The sequence below is a fragment of the Phallusia mammillata genome, chromosome 6 (genome assembly GCF_965637545.1).
Source record: "Phallusia mammillata chromosome 6, kaPhaMamm4.hap1.1, whole genome shotgun sequence".
NCBI classification, from domain to species: Eukaryota; Metazoa; Chordata; class Ascidiacea; order Phlebobranchia; family Ascidiidae; genus Phallusia; species Phallusia mammillata.
In genome coordinates, this window is record NC_137257.1 from 27,261,271 (window position 1) to 27,283,553 (window position 22,283).

Here is a 22,283-nt window from a genome sequence, read left to right on the forward strand (position 1 = left end):
TAGATTAAGAAAGATTCAGGCTAGTGTTGAGACTGTGGGAAATATAAACATTATGTTAGTTAGAAACGGTTTTATGAACAAGACTTTGGTAGCATTGTTACATTGTTTAATTCAGATTGTGAGATAAATAAACCAAGTTAGATTCAGAGAAAGATTGAGTTTTGTTGTAAACAGTTTTGTGTTTCACTACAAGCTATTAATGTGGTTTCGTTTTACAGGATTTACGTTTGTTTCCTCGAAATGATTGTTTACCAGTAAAAGTAGTAGATGTGAAGAAGTGAAAAATGGCGACCCACGAAATTTCTGTGCCTGGAAGTTTCAACTTCACCAACTCAAGCAGAGATCTATTCTTCGGTGGTAAGTTGAAATGTTAAAGTTCTTGTGTTGGTGTTTTTCACAGTAACGTGGCAGTCAATAAGTTGGGCTTGGTGTAAAAACAAAACGATAATCAACACATCGGTTATTAGGCCCACTTAGTGGCGGAATTAATTTTTTTTTTGTTAGCCGGTTCTATCACAAAACTCATATTTTTCAGCCGGTTTTGTTACTAAAACTCCATTGACAGTAACCAGTAATGCTAACCGGTTCGCTGATCTCATAAAATTTCGTGAGACGGTTCTAAAGCACCGGTGCAAACCGGCTGAATCCCACCACTGGACCCACTGTATGGTGCTTGCTGTGAAACAGTTTGTTGTTTGTGACCTAGGCATTATGCTATCAGAATTTTTCGTGTGTTTGGTTATAATTTTGAATCATGTTTAATTTTCGGGTTTGTTGCGTTATTAAAAAGAAATCATAAAGTAAAAATGGGAAAGAAAAAAATCGGAAGGTGGAACTTTTTTGTGCTTGTTTGCATTTCAGTTGTGTTTATAAACTTTACCTTTGAAAAATATGCATCGGAAATTTACCATAATATGACAAATACCAAAAACCCAGATATATGTGGCTCAGTGGTGCAGTTATGATGTTAAACAAATGAATCAGCTCAAAATTGTTACGGTCACTTTATTTGCATCTTAACTTTAAACCGGTCTTCACGCAGATTGAAAGTTTGTCAAAAAAGATAAATTCATATTTACAAGTTTTTGAAAATGCTGTTTTCCATCAAACACAATTCCACGTGTTTGTATTTTTTGTTTCGTTGATTTTTTCATTTATTATTCGATGCAAGTTATTTTTTGCGGAGACGATTGTAGCGCAGTAAATTGATAAGTGAAGTGAATTAAGTTGGAGCTCGTCTGCTGCATTCTGATCTTATCATCACTTCATCCCCACAATCCCTGCTTCTTGTTTAATGTTCCCGAGCCGAAAACCCTCGAGCTATTACCAACGCACAAACTCGCAAGGCTTAATACCTTGCTGTTGTATTTGGTGATGGCGTTTTTAGATACTTCAACAGTTTCATCCAATGTTTGACTAGTTGAAAGTGTGAAGAAAATATGGTAGAAACCGATGAATAAATTCATACCCTAGTTGTCCGTGTGTAACGTTTCATCGAGTTAAGTTTGTCCAGCATTTCGACACAAAACTTGTCATTATAATGAATGTGCGTGGCCCGAGGGCTTGATTCCGCCCAGTCATTTCGACTCTTTCATTTTGATAACAATAGCCTTGGCCGCCGAACGCGCATTAATCCACCAACACTTCTCGCCACAAAACCAACTTATGATGTTTTACAGCAAGTGGGCAACCAACTTTATGCGACGGTTGTAAATATTTAACACATGTTTCTTAAAACCAACTAGTATTTTGTTTAGCATTACATCAGTTGAACGACAAATTTGTTAAATATGCAACCTGGTGGAAGAAACGCCTGTTTGGTATTTTACATGTTTCGGTGTTGTTGTTTATTCTTGTACTTCAGAAAGTACAAATTCTTGTATTTTTCCTTGCCTGGGTAAAAAACACGAGGAAATTTCTGACTAGGTGGTTTGTTTATTTTTGTAATACGATGATGATATTATTTTCGGTTCTTTTTTTACAAAATTTTGTCGGAAATCCCGTTTTCATGACAACAGACAAAATGATGACAATCTTTCCGATATTGACACGTGGCACGATTTCCTTGGTTAATCGCTTGATCAGAATCGACATGGGAAACTGGCATTCTAGAACGTGAAATGTTTTCGTGGTAATGCCGTATATTTAGATTTCGCGCGCCCTTATTCGGCAACAAAGAACACATGTGTGACGTAACAAACGCAACCTTCCCAAATAATCCCATTGGGCTTAAATTATTTCTTTGTCTTGAATCCCTTTTGTTGAAAATCGCAAACGGGATTTATTTAGCAATGTCTATTTCAGCTATCAACAGAAACAAAATCACCATCAACTTTATTTGCGTTTGTTACTTTAGGTGTTTTCGTTGTGTTGTGACGTGCTTGCGTTCCATTCTTTTTCCTTTGTTTATCGTGCACTGTACTACGCGCATTCAATGTTATTTACCCTGATGAAGGCGACCTGTATAGGACGTCGAAACGTCGGAATAAACTTACATTTGCCATAAGAGCTCTATAAACTTGATACTATGCCTGGCAGCAACAGCTTATATATATGTTGCTTTAAGTCCGTAATGATAAACCTGTTTATGACGTAATAGTTTTTTTGTGGTCATGAAGTAATGAACTTTAAACAATGTACATTGTCGTGTTAATTAACATTTGAAAAAATCGTTCCACTAACTACATTGTGACACAACAATCTACAACTGTTGGGTTTCGCGAATCGTGTCAACACGATTGTCTTGTAACAACAGAACAGCGCGATTGTTGTAATGTGCACTGAAGCTCGACGATCGGTCGACCGAATCTACTTTGTAACCAAACTGCACAAAAGTAAAACACCAAATATCTCCTGGAACAAAATTTCTTGGACACTTGAATATGTTTTCATGTCTTAAAGATTATTTTCAAAACCTCCGGTAGATGTCGCAGTGGCGCAGCACGTCACAATATCGCGTTTCCACGTCACGACGCGATTTTGGTGTTTTCCGTGCAATTAACATTTTGTTGTTTTTGAACATCTGTTGAGAATTTCTCTTGTGTCGTATTTTTAGCTGACGTTTGTGATGGTACGGATTGGAACAAAATCCAAAATCCAAGGTCAAGTTAAGGTTGCGGTCCAGGGTTGGGAATAAACACCTGCGCGAAAAAATCTTTATTAAGCTCAGGTTATAAGTGGGAACGTTTATATTTTGGGTTGCGAAATCGCCCGAAACAATCATTTCGAAACTTTTGCATTCATTATATCATTCATTGCTCTGAAGAAGCCATACCGTTCTGGTGGGCGAAACGTTAGCAGAAATGCGAGTTCTTGAAACAACAACTAGTATTTTGTTTAGCATTACACCAGTTGAACGACAAATTTGCATTCATTGTTATCCCCAACATTGTTGTCGGTTGTTTGAAGTGGAGCCATAAATTTTGCTGGTTGTTGACGCGCAGCAAAGTTTGAAGTTGAAACTTTGAACTGCAGCAGCAGCTTCAGGTTGTGCAGGTTATGCAGTAAACAAACACAAGTTCGGCGACGTCCCGGCCCGGCACGGACACGTTGCCCTCCAGCAGCCTCCCTGTCTTTCCCCACAGACTGTTACGCGATTACTCCGAATCTTAATTGGAGCTTATTATCACACTTTCGCGCACTACCATGCACGTGGTTTTGTGGGCGAATAGAAATGTCGATTTTTCCCGCGAAATTCCAGTGCTAAATATGCGTCATCGTGAAAGGCTATATAAGTGGAATGTATATTTCCCGCCAAAACACAGAACCTGTCATTTCAGCCCGAAGAGTTTCTTAACCAACAAGTTTTTTCGCGCCACAAATTCCGTATTTGTCGAATTGAATAATCCTATCGGAATTTGAGTGCATGAAAAAATGTGGCCAAGTTTCAAAGTTGCTTAAATTGAGGGTGTGTCTGTGGCGAGCACTCATATCCAATTGAGCAACTGATCAATTACAAGGCGAAGCACTGACCAATCCCAATCACTTTACTTCGAATTTACAACCGGGAGGGGTGCATTACGTCACTACCTGTCCCCGCTAGAGGGAGGGGGAATTTCATGTAACCCACAATGTAATGCTTAACTCCCACAATGCAACGGTTACTTCAGCGCGTTTTGACTGTCTGCTGTTACAAAGTACTTGCAATCGACACATCGAGTGTTTCGGCGCCAACATTGTTGATAAAATTCGAAAACTTCTTGAAGCGGCGCGATCCTGACATTACTTTGCTTTATGACATCATAAATGGATTGATTGTCACGTGATATGGTGACAATGGGGCTTGTCGCGTCGTAATCTATTAACTTTGTTGTGCCAGTAGCCGATTGTGTTTCGAATGTCGCATTATGACAAACAAACTATTGCGCGAGACCCTGATATAAATGCACGGGACGTTTCCTCTTCAACTAGTTCGCATTTCGTTGTTTAAAGTTGAAGTTTTTCGCTTAAACTTGACAAAATATTTCAGCCTTGATTTATGATTCAAGATTTTTTTTAGTTTGAAAACTGAACGTGAGTTATTTTGACATTATTACGGTTTTTACTTATTGTTGTAGTTTTGTCAGTTTGTTATTTGAAATAGATTAGTATTTCTGTTACCATAAGTTGGCGAAGACGTATCCACGTGATCCAATAATAATTACCGCAATTAACGCTCGGAGGAAATCGAACCTCACATTAGCTTGGGCAGGGTTTAAGGGTCGGCAAATCAAAACGCGATTAAACTTGTTCAAATCGATTCAAATTGTTCTTAGTTGCAGTGCAAGAAAATACATAGGGTGGAAAATTGAGATGAAGTGGAAAGTTTAGGTAAATCTGCGGTCTGTTCAGTCTTTTTCCTAATTTTTTGTTTCAATTTTATCCTCTTAAATGACTTTTGATCTCGGAAAGGATGTGTTCCACCATCTGCGGTAAAAGTAGAAATAATTTTGCTCTAACTCAATTGCTCGTTTGGCCGATCGCGATTCGTTTGTGACGTCACAAACAAACGTTCTAGTACCGGAGGCAATGCCGTTTCGGTTGGAGACGCGCGCGGGAGGTGATTTATAGAAATCTGATTCGATAATGCGAAAACATTTACTCGCTCTGGTTGCTGGCTTGGTGGGTTAGTGTCGTTGAGGGTGAAACGGGAAAGTTGAAAGTTTTTGACGAACAGATGATGCAGTGAAGGAAAGTTGGTTAATTGTCAGCCGATGATTGGATAAATATTTGTCGTAGCTGCAGAATTTAAATTAAAGAGATCGCCTGAAAATATTGTTGTTTTGCTCGCGAAGTGCCAAAGGTCAAACTAATACATTCATGACAACACAATGACGAAAGTGATCTGACAATTAAATAATTCGACTTTTATTGTCTCGCATTGTCATCGATTGTGGTGATTGGCACGCAACAATATTTTCTGCTTCTCTCGTTGAAAGTTCCCGTAACTTACTTTGGGCGGAAGTAATCCAACTCATTACCGTCGTGAGCCAATCACAACTCGCCATGTACATCACGTGATGTTTGTGGCATGTGATTTCCGGAACTCAGATTTCAGGCAAATTTTTGTTGCTTTGTTCAAAGTAGGGAAAGCAGTCTAATTCAGCTGCAGGGGGTTTGACGGAAATTTTCAGATAAATATAGACAACTTGGTGCACGCTGTGCCTATAACAGGGTCCTGTACGTTATTTCAAGCTCGTTAGGGAAGTATTAGTTATCTGAAACATCCTTTGCAGAACTTGCTGGGATTTTTTGCGAAGTTTCTGGAATGTACATTACAAACAAATCGGAGATAAGCAGAGCAATAAACAATCGACGCGCGAGCTGCAGACTTCCAAATATTTGTGTAAACTAAGCTGATTATATTTGCCTTTTTTCTTTGCTTGAAACAATGAAAATCCATTTTCGCAAAACAATCTCCGCATTCGTCGGAATGAACTCTTTTGTAAAACTTGTCATTTTATTCAAAGATATTTCTATATTGTTGTGTCATAACTGCTGTTAGTTATGACGGAGTACCTACGTAACAAACCTAGGGTTGATACGTTCAATTCCCTGCATGCCGAAACTGAAGGAATATTATTTCCCAAAGAAGAGATCGACCACCACATGCTGAACAACGGTAAGCGAACGGTTGTGGTTTCGAACCCGGGGTGTGACGGGGAAGGGCGGTATTTTTATTTCCTGTGGTTTTGAGCCGAAACTCTGTATTTTAAACTTTCAACGTTGAGAGCTTAGCGTATGTTAATATTTATCTCACTATTATTTGTGTAACCCTCCCTGTGTATACTTTCAAACAGTTTTCTTTTATGTTTAAACAACGAACAATTTGATTGGGTCAATGTTGAGAGCGCAAAACCATGTGATGACGTCACACATTCCTAGGGGCGGTTTGCCGAGTGACGTCACTACGGTATTCGGAAAACCCAAATTCATTTTCATGCAGAAAATTTGTCTGCGCCTTTTTGCCTTTAAGTCGCCCTCAACTTTGTAAATATGCGAGACGCGTAGAAATTTGACTTCAAACTTGGGAAGTTATTATCATAAATTTATAACTGGTGCATTCCTAGTCTCGTCTGACTGTTTAATTAAAATTTATTGATTTGAATAAAATTGACTAAAAGTTTAAAAAACGACTTGCGCATTCCCACTGGCATGATAGCTTCAAGTTTTAATTCTGCGAAACATTTAAGTCTCTTGTCGAATTCTTTGTGTGATATCAGCACCCTGAGGGCAAGACAAGGAGGTTTGGATAAGATTTCATTCCTTGATCGCATCACAGGTCCAGAGTTCCTCGGTAAAAGTTTTAAAGTTCCCCAAAAACCCTGGAGGTAAACACAACCACCAGAGAGCGTCGTTGACACACCTTCCGGAAAAAAAAGATTGTGACCTAATAATAATGTAACCCTTAGATGAACTTTAACCGAACAATGCCCATTGTTGCGCAATCGATGAACAATGCAACTTCATTAAATTCGAAACAAAATCGTTCGAGCGTGAAGCGTCTCGTGTTCTGGTCACGTGGTCTCGATTATTTTTGTGCAAACAAATTTCGAGATCACCCGGTTATCACGGGAATAACTCGTCTGTGACGTATGGCTCATTGTACGTCATAGAAGCGCGACGCGTGGCAACAATCCAAGTTTATTAATTTATTGACAAAGAAATCGAACGAGTTCGCGCGAATTCATGCGAAAGAAACAAAAATAAACAAAATAAATTTTACCTTTCACCTCATTCGAGTTTCGCTTCGTCATTGTTGCATTGTTACATCACGATCCTACAGCTGGAAGTTCGAGCTTAATAGAAAATGACGTCAGTATACTGTTGTAGCCCGGGGGTGAAGGGTTTAAACATTTTTGCACCAGCAGACGCATTTGCCTGTATGTTTGCTTCGTGCGAAGTTTATTCCGACCGTTGCTAGGCAAGAACTGTTGCGCGCATTACAAAGGGCGGTTGTGACGTTGCAGGGTTGCTAAGCAACAGTGAGCCGGTGTTTCCCGGCCAAATTCGCGTTTGGAAGGAAGTAGTTGGGAGGTTGTTACATCACAAAGCAGTTTCCACGTGATTCCCAAGGCATTATGACGCGACAAGCAGTTTCCCGCACTTTTGCGGTTAGTTTGAGAAATAAAATTCGGTGATTCTATTGTGTTGTGCAAGCATGGAACAAATGTAAAGGTTCGACGGCCCCTGCATGAAAAACCGCTATTAAACACATTAAATGTTAACAGCGGCGGTGCAGGCTATTACTGCAAACATTCGCGATAATTGCATTTTACGATTGCTATTGTAACGAGGTGACTTGCAAAGATGAAAAACTGCCGGAGCGTTTTCTCCACAAATCCTCAACTTTACGGTTCCGCGTTGCAGGATCGTTAAATTGACGACCTCTTTTCATTGATCAATTAGTGCTGTAGTTAAAATGCATAGATATGCACAATTCGCCGAATAGGAATGCTTTGAATGCACCCCAGCAAATTTGATCAATTCCTACCGAAGAACAAACAGGTTTTACAGCCCAACGCCGGCTTTTGTGACGCAACAAAGTTTTTTTGCGAAAAAATAATTCGCTAAAGTTTGTCATGTTGGTGGCTGGCTGTAAATTATCCTCGCTGTTATTGGCCCAATCAAATATTTGTTCATCTGCATAAGGTTGGATGCTTGCAATGCGTTAAGTTGACGAGGCCAGCAGTGGCAGGGGATCCATGCAGGGCGCGCTGCCTGGGCTTGTTTGTTAATGCTTGGCTTGATTAAGTGCCTGACCAAAGTTCGCGAAAACTTTGAGTCGATCCGAAACTTTGGCGATTTTTCAGCCGAATTTACTCGACTAAATGAATTGAAAATCAGTCGCCAGATTAAATAGCCAGGAAGCTAAGAGAAATATTCAACTAGTGCCGCATTTACTTTGCCGTTCTTGAATCGATTTGTTGGTATACCTAACAAATTAGATATAAGGTCACATTTGATTTCGATTTAAAGAGAGAATTTTCTGCGAGGAAACAAATACTTTTGTTACGTGATAAACGTTTTGTGACGTGATACATGCAACGTAACAATATTGACACAATGTAATCGTTCGTTTTGTCGCTAAAGCGCTTTATGTGCAAACAATGAATTATGATAATCGCATTGTTTGTTCGTCGCATTATTATCTGATAAGAGTTTCTCCCTGAAGGACTGACCAAAAAATTACGAAACTATGCTAATTATTTTATCCTAGTTGCTATTTTTAGACGCGGATTTGTTAAAATTGGAAAAGAAATTTCAAAATTGTCAAACATGAATTTAAAAACTAACGAGAAGTTGCTAAAGTGACGTTGCCATGGTGACAAAATAAAACCTGTGACGCAGTTGATTACGTAGTGTCCATCCGGTTAGTTGTCATAGTAACATGTGAAGAAGTTTCATCGGACATTTGAATTTATTGCATTTAGAGGTTGTGTGTTGTATCCAGCCCCCCACGCTGATAACTGATGGTGTTTACTTAACGCTGCAGGCCGAACCCATGCAGTCAACTGTTTGTGGTGGCAAGTCGCAGCCGGTTGAGCTGTTCAGCTGCTTGTCGTGTTGTCCCGAAGCTCAATACATCGCAAGAAATGTTTTTTTTTTTTTAATTTTAAGCCATCATCGCATAGGCGCTATATAGTTATCTGGAATTGTTAAGGATGGATGACTTGATGTTTTAATAAATTTGAATCAATAAGCATAAGGTTCATTGTAGTCTTATCCACCAAGCAAAGAACTGAGAGATTTTAGTTTAAAGTTTATCAGTACAAATGTTTTAAGTGATGTAGGCAGTTTATGTCAGTGGAAGTTTCGAATTTTATTCTGACGCGATTCAACAATTGCCATGTTTAGTTTATAACGTCAGCGCAGTTCTGAAACAGAGCTCCTTAAATTTCCGAACAACTCATCTGGGAATCGAAGCCGGAATTAGTTTGCAACATAAATAACCGTTGCACGTTTCGTTGAGTTTAGAACTAGGAAGGGTTGTTGGTTACTTTGTTATGGAAGACCAACAAGTTGATTCAAAGGATCTCGAAAGTTTATCGCAAGAACAACTCTTTCCGTTTGGTGAGTGGTACTTTGTGGCAGTTTGTGGCTGTTTTGATTCAATGTAGAGAACCTTGGATTTTGATTTTCTAAATCTTATGTGGCCTGCTTCAGTCTGTCTTATATCTTTGTATTATTTGTCGTAAATTTTGTTTAAAATGTGGTAGATTTTGTTGTTTGTTTTCTGTTTCCTTTTGGGGGAGTAACTTCGAGGACTCCTCCCCCTTTTTGGGGGAGTAACTTCGATTCCGGGGCTGTCCGCCCTTCAGTAGGTGTCAATCACCCGATAAAGCGTGTTCTAGTGTTTGTCCAAGACAGATATGTGATTATGAGCAAACAATCTTATCACGTGTTTCGCACAATCATCCACCGCTGTTGTGTAACAAAGACCCATTATGGCTTCCGAACAATCTGATTCACGACTTTATTTTTGCAAAATATTTTTCGGACCTTGGACTGTAAATAATTTGTCAATCAAGTAACAACAATTTCATGTTTAGATGGAGAAAACATCCACTTCGAATCTGAAATTGCTGACCTTGCAGAATTGATCACAAAAGGCGACACCGACCTGTAAGTCGTGTGTGATGTCATTTTAACGTCACAATTGTTGCTTATGTGACGTAACAAATATATTACAGGCCGGTTGATATCACGAACATTCACCCCCTTGAAAGCTCGTCCCAAAATATCTGCGACATCTACCAACTTCACGGCGATCAGCAACAAGAGCAACACCAGAAACGCGTCAAAGTGACAGGTGGGTCACGCTAGTCACGTGCGACAAGCAGTGGTTGTCATAGCAACTTGTATTTGCAGGTAACTACCAGCAACAGAGGCTGCCTCACGAACAGAACGCGATCCACATTCGAAAGTTCGGCGGAATTCAGCAAGAAGATCCCAGGTTTCAAACAAGGTTAGAGTTTGAAAAAACTTCGACTGCAACAATCAGGCTATAACTTGTTTTGTTTTGTGTTTAGCTGTTTGCCGGATTCGCCTCCAGATTCGGGATCAGAACCGTATTCACCTCCCCAGGAAGGTTAGTGTGCACTCATCCATTCTACATTCATCATTCGTATAAATTACTTACCAATCATCTTACATCGCAGCTCACAACAGCAAGTTCAATCTCTCACATCGCGTCTTTCAAACAACCAATCAGATTCAACCATCCCCGTCACGTGATTATCGGCACGACCAATACCGTGGCAGTGGGACGATCAGCTCGCCGACTGGAAGCAACAGCAGTTACGAGCATTCACCAACTCACCAGTTCGACAGCAGGTCGAGTATGGAGGGAGTACACCACGGAGCACCGATGATCGAGTACAACGCGGGTATGTGACGTAACAATAAAAGTGATTGTAAGATCACTAAGACAAGGCGACATCGTGCATTTTTGGGCTCGAACGACTTTGCAAACTCCGTCAACCACGTTTTGAAGGTTTATTGCAACCTTTCCCTTAGTGGGATCAGTCCATAAATTATCTGCGACAATACGAGAGTAAAAACAAGTTTTACGAACGTTTTTGCAGCTCTCTCGTGAAACTAGTTAATGATTAATCCCAAAAACGCATTAAGTTGCATTAAACCCACACGTGATGCGTGCATTGATCCCTCCCTCAGTTAAATGTTTGTTGTTTGCCTGAAACGGCATTGTCAATCTTTTACCAAATTCCATCTCTTGTTTTCAGGAACGAACGAGTCCCAATACATTTCAGGTGGACAGCGCGGTTTGTACGCGGACGATGGCATGAAAAGTATGACCAGCAGTTTGAGTCCGGGTTCGTCCAGCTCTGACGGTTCAGTGCATAGCGGAATACAAGTGGTCGGATACACACAAGGGTATGTTGCTTGATTCGACTAATCACAGAGCGACACGTCATTGCCTTTTATCCAATCAGAGCCCCGGCAACAAAGAAACGCAAGCATTCATCGTCACCTCCGTCTTCTTCGATGGAACCACTCAACGCGACACTTCTGAACCAGCAGTACCAGCACATGATTCAGCACCAGATAAAACAAGAACCAGGTTTGTTACGTCATAGTGCTGTTTGTGGACCGAATTTCCTCAACGACTATTCCGCGCAGACTTGCTTCCGTCACCTGGCAACGAGAACGACAGGCGCGGTTATTATAACAACGCGTACGAAATGACCGAGACCCAACCGGCCCCGGCCCCAGTCAGGGGAAACCACCCTTTGACGATACCCCATCCCTCCCCGGAAATTCACAATGAACGACCCCTCGCACAATCGCAATTCAGCGACAACAATGGGACTTATCAGGTCATAAAGTGGTCGCCCTTCATCCGGGACACTTGGAGTCCGGTTTTCGACGGAAGCGGGAACGAACTGTGAGCTTACGATTTCTATGTTTGTTGACATTTAGTGTTTACTACAGGATCTTTCCCGCAAATAGTAGGCATCTTATGTCGGCGATCACTGATTATATGTGGAATTATCTGTAAGAATAATTGACTGAGCAAAGTGCTTCCTAATCAGAATCAGGAATTGCTTTTATTGCTTGGTTTGTTTTACTCGTTGTTTCGCAGAACGACTGATGATGTCCTCATGGGTGAAATATATATCGTTAAACAATATTTGTTGACTGATTCTGATTGGAAAGCGATTATTCTATGTTTGTTGCAATTTTTTAACGTCCACATTTTTTCAGGCAAACAATGTCATATCGCGTCGACGCCGATAAAGGCTTCAACTTCGCAGTTTCCGATGACACCTTTGTCTGTCAGAAGAAAAACCACTTCCAGGTAAGAATTGCTTCGACGAACAACAATCGCCCGCCCGCGCTTATCCATTGTGACATCAACAAACGAAACACGAGACGCTGTAGTCGTTTAATTAAAGTCGCCCATATTAGGAAGTAATCCGTGAACATGGCAGTGAGATTAGATTTGAACTCCAACTATTTACAATCTGATATCGATAATGACTTATTGCTGCTCGATGTTAGAGCTATTAACACAGGAACTCACAGCACACACGGTTTGCTAAATACCGATGGAGGGCGTAAAGAGCGCGGTTATTTAAAAAACATTAAAACTGGGATAGGGTTTGGGATTAAATTTAACACAAAAAACAGTTTTTTTAGGTTGATTTGATTGTTATTATTATTATTATGAAACCTCAGACTAATCCTAATAGCCCTAACCGTCAGCATATTTCCAAAATGTTTCCGAATTCGAACCACAGGGCTTTTTCAGCCAATCACAGCAGCGGAAATCTGCGGGTTGTCGATACGTCACGTCCAGGTTGCTAAGCGGTTACTTTGACTTCAGTATTGTCGACGTTGCAAGTTTTATGTCAGTTTTGAATGAAAAAAACATTTTTACAAGTCGGAACATAGTAAAGACTGATGCATTTTGGATGTTTAAACTGAAGGTAATGTTTATTAGGTTAAGTATAGCAGTAAATTATACACACATAATTTTTATTGGGTGTAAAATCACTTTTGTGCAATATATGCTCCATTAATGTTAGATTATACACTGATACTTTTTATTAAGTCAGAAATAGCTTTTGTGCAAAATATTTTCTATTATTAATGCTATGTGTTTGTTTAGGATAGCAACGCAACCCCTTCAATCCATCAATGTCAAAATTTTACTTTGTATATGATGAGCACTGCATGCAGGAAAGTTTGCATGGCATAAAAACAGTGTATTATGCCTCATTGTCTCTAGTGCAAGCACCTATGATCAACGCAATTTAACACATGCATAGCATGCCATACCTTGGGATCAACAAACTGTTCCTAACCTACGGAGATGAATGGTTTATAATTGTACACAGTGCAGTTCTAACATAAGTGTACACTAGGCATGCCATTTGCATAGTTGTTCCAATTACTCCCCGTATTTTCAGTTTTGAATGTTGTTCTGTGCCACCAATGTATATGTTATTTTGATTGTGCATGCTAATTTTGTCATAAGTTTACAATAAAACAGAAGCGATTTTAAATAGCAAATTGAAGTAGTGTGCTTGAGAACAAATGCAGGATTAAGAAAAACTACTACAGTATAAAGTAAGTTATGAGAAGATTTACTTGTGCTAGCAAATTTATTGTTTTTCTTGTGACATTGAAATGATAATAGTCCCAAAAAATGTTGTACAGAATAGCTGCCATCTAAAACTATGCAGCAGTGTCAGAAATTTATTTTCCTTATCTCACCTCATGTGAGCAGCTTTTTCTCAGATATTTTATTTTTCTTGTTTACACCAGTTTTTTTTTATTCATTTATAATCACATGTATAATACAAAACACCATTTTACTTACAATACTCTAAATTAGGGTAAGCAAGCTTGGGTAGTATTGACAGCACTCTATATTACCAGTCATATTTGTCAGCAAGTTAAATTAGTTTGTCTTGACCTTGCTACACAGGCTATTTATTTTCCTTCATGGTTTACATTAGTTTATTTAATTGCAACTCTTTTTTGGAACAAAACAGTTGTACCTAAATTAAAACACTATATCACTCATTTCAACAGTCATCCAAAAGTTTGTTTATTATTCATGCAGTAACCACAGTCAAAAATAATCAGTCAACAGTTCTATAAAGTAGATCCAATGATAATCTATTGGTATAATGCAGGTTCTGGAATAGCAAATAGGTAATAACACAAAAATACACGGAAAAGCTGCAGGAAAAGAGTAAAACACAAAAGGAAATGAATTTTTGTACCAACCATACCAAAAAAAAAGAAAATATATCATTTTAATGTCAATACCAGAAATACAATGTATTTTGCTATTAAGCATTGCGGTTGCCAATTGAGTTTCTTCCAAATGAATGAAGTGCTGATCTTATTTGTGCAACAAAATGAGCAGAAGAGATAAAGTTCTTAAACCTTTCTACTGCTTCATTAGTTTTCTTTTAATGAAAGTCACTAGAGTGCTTGTAAGCTCAGAACGCTATCAAATTTAAGAAAAGTTCTCTGCAGTGTAGTCTGGACATTCAGTCACTGGTTTATGTTTATGAGGGTCCCGCAATGCCATCAGACAATGAAGTGGGTGGATTGATTTCCATGGCATTTGAACAGCCACCATGATCTTGTGTAGATGTGTGGTGGCCAAATCACTAATGAATTCCACAGATGGTGCCTGCTACTGACCAAAAGCAACTACTACATACATATGCTTCTGAGGTGCTGATCCCTGATACATCCCCAATTGGACTACCACATAACAGGACTGTAAGTGAGGCATTAGTCCGGTCCAGATTGGTTGTAGAAGCCACAAACACCATCTCAGAAGATTGTAACATCATTTTGTCGATTCTTTCCATGATCGGACTTACAATGGCACGAACATAAAATCCTTTAAACTGCTAAAGGCAGATCCTAGCCTCAGATTTATCGGCATACTTCTGTATAGCACAAAACAAATTTATACCACTTGATGCCCCAAAGTTATATTTACGCCACTGATCCCAGAGATAGTACATAGAGCAGGGTTTTGGATTATGGCAGTTGTTAGTGACTGCTGCACTTATTCCATCTGTAACAAGCAACTTGGTCTCATGGGTTTGAACTTTTTCATGCTTGAGACACTAACAATCATTGCCAAAAATTTTTTGTAGATTCACTGATCTTTAGCTAACCAAGGTTTCCGGCAGCTTTAAGCAAGTGATTGTCGTTAACTGGCATACACGGATGAGTAGAAACCAACTTATCTGATGTTTAGTTGACTTGGTGTAAAGTTTGATTTTAACATCCATAGACACAGGACACAAAGTGTTGAATTTGATGCACCAATTTTATGTTGGCAAAACTGATTAAGATGGCATTTAAAGGTTTCCCCAAAATACTTTAGGGTTGAAAAATATTATAAAACCACGCACAACCTTAACTTTCAAATATAGTAACTCAAGGCAGATTGACTGGTTACTACGCAAGCTGTCTTCTGATTGGTTCAATGAGTCGACTACGCTGATTTGTTAAAAAGTCACATGACCCGGGAAAACCCGCCTTTGTGATTGGCTTAAAAAGCCCTGTGGTTCGAATTCGGAAACATTTTGGAAATATGCTAACCGTCAGCATTTTTACTTTCAGGTGACGGTTCACATCGGAGTCGTAGGTCATCCTTGCTTCATTAAAACTGACGGGAGACTTCAGCAGATCGAGGCTTTCTACATCAACTTGTACGGCGTGAAGGTTGGTTTGAAACGTGTTTGAATCACTGACGCATTTCATGGCCCGCCCTATTCGCGTTGTTAGTTGATCATTAAATCGCGTCCAAACCAAATAACGCGATGCGAATGTTTATATCGCTTATTTCCCCCTACACCACAAAACAACACACTACACATGACTCACATACTTGTTTCCCCCTACACCACAAAACAACACACTACACATGACTCACATACTTGTAGAACTAACACGGGAGGTTTTTTGTTTAGTATGAAAGTCAAAACCAGACAATAGCAATCGAACAATCGCAATCGGATAGAAGCAAGAAAGCATTTCACCCAGTCAAGTAAGTTGTACAAATTCTTTGTGTGTGAAAAGTATACAAACATATCTTATTGTTTCACATTTTAATGCTTTGAACTGAACTTAGTGAAAAACGTTGTTGCTTTGCAGAGTTGATCTTCCTGGAGATCAGGTTACCAAGGTAACGATCGGGAGGTTGCACTTCAGTGAGACGACGACAAATAACATGAGGAAGAAGGGAAGACCCAATCCCGATCAGAGGTAAGCAAACTTGCTGCTTTATTCCCATAGAAGGCAGTAACAATGAATGTCAAGCAAACAGAAAAGTAATTCGGTTTCCTACCCAGGTACTTCATGTGCATCGTGGCTTTGTACGCTCAATGTGGAAACAAGAGTTACACAGTGGCAGCCGCAGGGACGGAAAAGATCATTGTGAGAGCTTCCAACCCAGGCCAGTTCGATCAGGACGACATCCAGTGGCAGAGAGCTCAACTACCGGATGCTATCTATCATCACGTGAGTTACACTTTGTTTTAAAGTTTGATTGACGTTTAAACGACCGAAACATGATTGCAGGGGCGAGTTGGCATCAACTATGATCACCCGGATGAGGCTCTGGTTGTCCATGGCAACATAAAACTCACCGGTCATCTTATGCAGCCTTCAGACAAACGAGCAAAGGAAGGAATTCAAGAGGTTTGTGTCTTCTGATACACTAAAATCAATGGATTATAAAAAACCTTGGTAAAACAGAATCAGTCGGTTTTAAATAAAGGAAAATGTATTTCGCCTATGTGGCATCATCAGTTCCTGGAAATCGAAATACAAATCGATATAAAAATAAGTGCTAAAACAAACACACTAAAATAAATAAAAAATAAAAATAAAAGCGGTAAAATAGTTTCTTGTGATGAGATTCGCTTCTATTTCACGATTTAAACTTTAAACAACTTTTCAGGTTGACACGGAGACTCAGCTCAAAAACGTTTCCAACATCAGAATTTGCAAATATCAATATTCCCCGGAATATGCAATGCACGCCGGGATCGACAGTAACCGGGTAGAAACAGGTACGACGTCACAATATAGTTGAAGACATTAATGGTGTAACTGTGACGTAACATTGCGCAGGCGTAATCGCACAGGAGTTGGCTTGTGTCATGCCGGAAGCTGTCCGCGAGACTGGGGATGTTCAGCTCGAAAACGGGGAAACTATCCCGAACTTTCTTGTCGTGGACAAGGTATGATGAAATAATGATCAGTTTCGCGTTGTGTTGCAAACCTTCGATAAAAGGGTTTAAACAATATTGATGAACTTGTTTGTTGCAAAGGATCGCCTCTACATGGAAAATGTTGGCGCTGTGAAACAAATTTACAAACTGACGACAAACTTTGAAGAGAGAATTGATGAACTTGAGAGATGGAATAAAAAGTTGAAACGCACACGAAAATACGACAGCTTTAGATCCAACATTAGGTTGGTTGCGGGGAAATGTTCTGGTATGAAACATGTCTGACTCGATCTTAACTTCAATGTTGAAATGTTGCAGTGGTTTAACGACACCTAGTGTCAGCCGCGAGGGAAGTGTTCGGGAGCCAAGCAAGGCTCGGAGCAGCCGTACGAGCTCAAACAGCAGCAGCAGAGCAAGAAAGGTGAGTTTTGTTCATTTCCACTGTTTGTAGTTTTATTTATTGATGTTTCTTTTTTGACTTTTTTTAGTTAGTTTTTAACATTTTTTTCACTTTTTTAAATTTAGTAATGTTTCATTTTAACTTTTTTTAAGTGCTATTAAATTTTTCACTTTTTCTTTTTTTTACTTTATTGATTATTCGCAGCCTCCATCATCGAGACAGAGTGGAACTGGATGCATGAGCAACAGATTCGTGCAGGCCATGGTCATCGCGTTGGTTGTTATCATGGCTTTCAGGTGAGGACTACAAGGCAATAAGCCACAACAGATGAAGTTTACAAACAACTAAAACCAATGGGAGAATAGTTAAAGCATTATGTTTTTAATATTGTTAGTGTGGTTGCCATGTCAACGCTCTACATCGTTTCAATGTCACACAAGGACAAATGCACCGACAACTGTTCGAATGGGTAAATAACGGGGGCATCGAAAAAAATAATCCCGCCTGTGTTTTTGTTTTAACCCGACTAACCAAGTTTTATTTTTTTTGCATGTTTTTGCACGATCTTGTTACTAACCATACAGTGTCATTGCTATGGCAACACTGTATATTCTCGAATTGAAGTCAGAACAATCGGATAGCGGCAGGTGACAATGCATGATTGTTGCATGTTTATTGTTTTTGTTTTATATATTTTTTGATAATCAGGCGACTGTCCGAAAACTGAAAATTGCCCTTTGTGTTTTCGTTTTTCGGACTGTCTGATTATCGAAAAAATGTTGCATGTTTATTGCATGATTGTATATTGCGCCATGAGTGATTTGTAGTGACCTATATGTGACCTTTACAGTAAGGACACTGTGAGCAGTGACTCCTCAACAAATACGTCATACAAACCAGTGAACAGTACGTCATCAGTGATGATGTCATCGACAACTTTAGCACCGTCACCGAACAACAAATCTCGTAGGTTGACCGGGAATCGAACCCAGAACCCTCTGTTTGATATTTTATCTTGTTGTTTTTCAATTTCAGCTCCACCCATCAAGTTTTGCCCAATCACGTTCGATCCTTGCACCGAACAACTGGTACGTTGTATGACATCATTATATAAGCTATTGCTGTCAGGCATATCCTTTGTTTATCGTGCACTGTACTAATCGCATTCAGTGTCGTTTACCCTGATAAAGGCGACCTGTATAGGACGTCGAAACGTCGGTTTAAAAAATACATTTGCCAGAAGAGCTTTATAAACTTGGTGACATCACTATGTTGATTGTTTGCTTTTGTTTTGTTTGCAGAAGTTTTGTTGCACGGACGCTCCGGCCGGTCAACCGATGTCAGCTATCTGCCTCAGAGCTTTACCAGTTGCACGAAGCGAACTGAAATATCTCATCCCGAACACGAACGCTCCAAGGACCACTGTGACCACGGAAAGGAGGCGACCACAGCCACGAGGTTCGCAACCAAACAATGGCTATTGCAGTGGTTCCCAACCTTTTTTTGTCCTTTGCACCCTTTTAGTCGATATTCAAATCTAATTCCCCCTACAAATTTAGTTGGCTAAAATATCGTGCAGCAATGACACAAAGCACAGACCACCAGTAAGAGTTTAATATTGTGACACAAATTCCCCCCTACAAATCACAAAATTCCCCCTAGTGGGGAATTCCCCACTGGTTGGGAACCACTCGGCTATTGTGATGTGTTTATGACGTCACTAACAAGTGATTGCGTTGTAGAATTTCCTGGTTCACACAAGCACAAGAACAAGAACCCGGGTGTTGGCGATGGATATTACGACACGGGTGATATGCCGAACATCAACCCGATCATTTCAATGGAGAACAACTCACCAGGAGGCAAGGAGATGGACGGGTCTTCCCCGCTTGTGAGACCGCATCTCGTCAAGGTCGAACCCCAACAAACAGGGGGTAAGATGATCCCCAGCAAAGTCGCTGCAGCGAAAAAGAAGAGGAAGAAAGCAAGGATTGATGACGTCACAGATTTGGAAGCCGATCGTCATCAAGTCCACAACATAAACAGGTTAGGGGGTGCAGCAATGTGTAGGGGGGAGTGTGTAGGGCCGACCAGCGGTTGGTCGATCTCGGACTGATATCAAGTCGATCGCCAGGGTCCAGAAAATAATATAAAATAGTTGTTTTGTAACACGTTTTTGAGAAATGTCGCTGTCCATAGATGACTTTATAATAATTATTAGGCCATGTTGACATGTTTACACCACTCAGCAGGCGCTTTGTTAAGTCACAAAAGGCAGTTGCAGTTGATATACTTTGTACCGGTAATCGTTCTGTTTTTGTTTTTTTTAAATAAATCGCTGTTTAGTTAGACCTTAGCGATAGTTCAACTACTTTAAAAGTTGAAAGTGCCTGGTGTAGGGAGTGCAAGAACCGAAGTGGTATTAACATGTTGTGTTTTGCAGACGTGCAGTTTCTCATAACATTCCCGAAGTGGGTTTATTTGTTGCTGACATTGTTAGTTTGGAAATCGTCGAACCCAATATTACTTTGCACGACGCCAGCGGTGGAGAAACAAGCTATGCTTTATGGTAAAAAACATTGGTTGAATAAACAATAATCTGTTGGTTTGAGGCAGTGGTCGGCAACCGCCGGTCCGCGACGAGTTCGTTACCGGTCGTATATGTTTTCAGGTTAAGTGATTTAAAACATTTTGCCCATGTATCCCGGGGATGATAAACTAATTTAAGCGTTTTCTTGCTAAATATTTGAAGTTTTTTAAAGTCCGGTCTGCGATAAAATTTCAGTTTCAAAAACGGCCCGCAGTCGAAAAAAGGTTGCCGACCCCTGCTTCAAGGCATAAAGTAAAATAAATATTACTCTTTCAGCAGTTTTGATTGGTTTTATACGATTTTTTGACATTTACAGTGAAACCCACCTGACCAACTATACTTACTCTGTCCCTGTCGCCCCAGAAACACCACAAGGTCTCCCATTCACTCTGAAATTCTCGTAAGTTTCATCGCTTATGTTTTTGTTTTCGTGTGAATTAATTTCTCTGTTTGTGACGTCAGATTGCGTGACAATGCTAACATTGTTCGCTGTAAGAATACCGGAAAAGATCTTTGTCCGAACACAGAAGCGAGCGATGAAGAAGTGATCACTAGGAGCGGTAAAGATGTCGACTTCACCTTGAATTTTTCGGATTACATCACTACTGATTACATGTTTCGCGTCACTACTGTAAGTTTGTCAGAAAAATATACTTTGCGAGTTCCTACAAATATCAACTTTTTATAGAGCTCTTCTGGCAATTGTATTTTTGAAAATAAAATTGTAATTTTTTTTTATTTAAAATACAATTGCCCAAAGAGCTTTATAAAGTTGACATTACGCCTGACACCAACATCTTGTATATTCTTTAAAATAATTTGCACACGTGACAAGCAGTATAAGATGACTTTTAGGTACAGTACCTTTATTTTACTGCTAGTTTCAATCAAATGCATCACTAGGTTTGTTACAGAAACGGCTTTGAATTCAATTCTTGTTTAATTCATGGTTTTACAGAAACTGACGATGCCAATAGGCGAAGTATATATTCTTAACCTTTATCGACTGATTCTGTTTCTTTGGAAACGAAACCTGTTTCCATATTTAGAGTAATTCTTCATAGTACGCCAGGCCTATTCTTGGCGCTGTACCGAATGGTATTGCTTGGGAAACCGGCTTGATTCGGTATGACGCCTTTAATAGGCCTGGCGTATGCTGTTAATTATTATCGATGAGTGTGCCGTGATCGCTGGTCTGCATGGACGCTTCAGGGCTGATCCCAGTATGAATATATTCATCTTAGAGTAATTTTTGTTTGTTTCTCCAGCTCGTTGATTTGGACGGAATCTGTCAGTACGAGACATCAGATGCGGGAACAAGTTACACTGAGTTCAACCTTCATTTCTACAGAACATGCTCGACTGCACCAACAACTGCGCCCCCAGCGGAAGATGTGGGGTTCTATTACGGCGAATACGCTCAACTCCCGTCTTGAACGAGCGCCACCTAGCGAGAACACACTGTTTTGAGGTCAATTACGTCAACGCGAATTGTAATGTTCATTTGCACTTATGAAAAAGCCATCAGTGAAGCCATTGCAAAGCGCTGAACAAACAGGTGCAATAAAAAAACAAAACAAAGCCATGAGCCAAACAAATATTGGGTTTTGTAGAAACAGCCAAGTTCCTGTTTGTGTAAATATTTAACGCCTTTTTACTGCAAGTTCTTTTTGTTTTCACGCGCATTTTTTTATCATTTTTTGTGCAAAATTTTCCCCTCTATTTATCGCCTACTTGCTGCCGCTAGAGGGCGCAGTGTGCCTGTATTTTTGTCAATAAAATATACTGTACAGTATTTGGTAGTAAAGCTTCAAATTAAATTGGAAAAAAAAGCTTTGCATAGTTGGATGTAGGTTGTTGTGCAGTGACGTATACACAAGGATAACACCCTCCCTTACAATCTACTAAACAACCATTTGTCCACCGGATTGCATATTAAGTAAAATACTTGTAGAACGTTTTGGTGACGCTTCGCCTCCAGCACATTTGGCATCTTAAGAGCAATAAAGCTAAATAGTTGACAGCGCAAAATAGTTTGGTAAAAAGCGAGACACAAAACTGATTGAGTAGC

At 39.8% G+C, this 22,283-nt stretch overlaps 1 protein-coding gene across 6 annotated transcripts; it reads left to right on the forward strand.

The window, feature by feature from the left end:
* Positions 1 to 192: 192 nt before the first annotated feature.
* On the forward strand, positions 193 to 22,007 carry LOC145233281 (uncharacterized). 6 transcript variants are annotated; one of them, XM_080097975.1, is made up of 31 exons: positions 294 to 357; positions 5,949 to 6,100; positions 10,032 to 10,104; positions 10,173 to 10,291; positions 10,351 to 10,447; positions 10,512 to 10,570; positions 10,641 to 10,868; positions 11,226 to 11,376; positions 11,436 to 11,563; positions 11,623 to 11,887; positions 12,208 to 12,301; positions 15,607 to 15,708; positions 15,957 to 16,033; positions 16,141 to 16,251; positions 16,338 to 16,506; positions 16,567 to 16,686; positions 16,949 to 17,060; positions 17,122 to 17,231; positions 17,322 to 17,467; positions 17,541 to 17,643; positions 17,827 to 17,918; positions 18,017 to 18,091; positions 18,207 to 18,269; positions 18,473 to 18,588; positions 18,658 to 18,710; positions 18,924 to 19,080; positions 19,365 to 19,668; positions 20,066 to 20,191; positions 20,529 to 20,612; positions 20,675 to 20,843; positions 21,481 to 22,007. In XM_080097975.1, the coding sequence occupies exons 2-31, from the start codon at positions 5,986 to 5,988 to the stop codon at positions 21,646 to 21,648; spliced, it is 3,786 nt and encodes a 1,261-aa protein (XP_079954101.1). In that variant the 5' UTR covers positions 294 to 357; positions 5,949 to 5,985; the 3' UTR covers positions 21,649 to 22,007. The 6 variants fall into 6 exon arrangements, with proteins under 6 accessions (XP_079954102.1, XP_079954107.1, XP_079954101.1 ...); XM_080097976.1 differs by lacking the exon at positions 5,949 to 6,100 and having other exon boundaries at positions 193 to 357; XM_080097979.1 differs by lacking the exon at positions 18,207 to 18,269.
* The last annotated feature ends 276 nt before the right edge of the window (positions 22,008 to 22,283 follow it).

Bases quoted from the DNA above. Each gene is read 5' to 3' on its own strand.
- LOC145233281 (XM_080097975.1), top strand. From the start codon at position 5,986: ATGACGGAGTACCTACGTAACAAACCTAGGGTTGATACGTTCAATTCC. The intron at 18,270-18,472 runs GTGACAATGCAT...TGACCTTTACAG, and splicing joins GAACAATCGGATAGCGGCAG to TAAGGACACTGTGAGCAGTG. The intron at 20,192-20,528 runs GTAAAAAACATT...TGACATTTACAG, and splicing joins GAAACAAGCTATGCTTTATG to TGAAACCCACCTGACCAACT.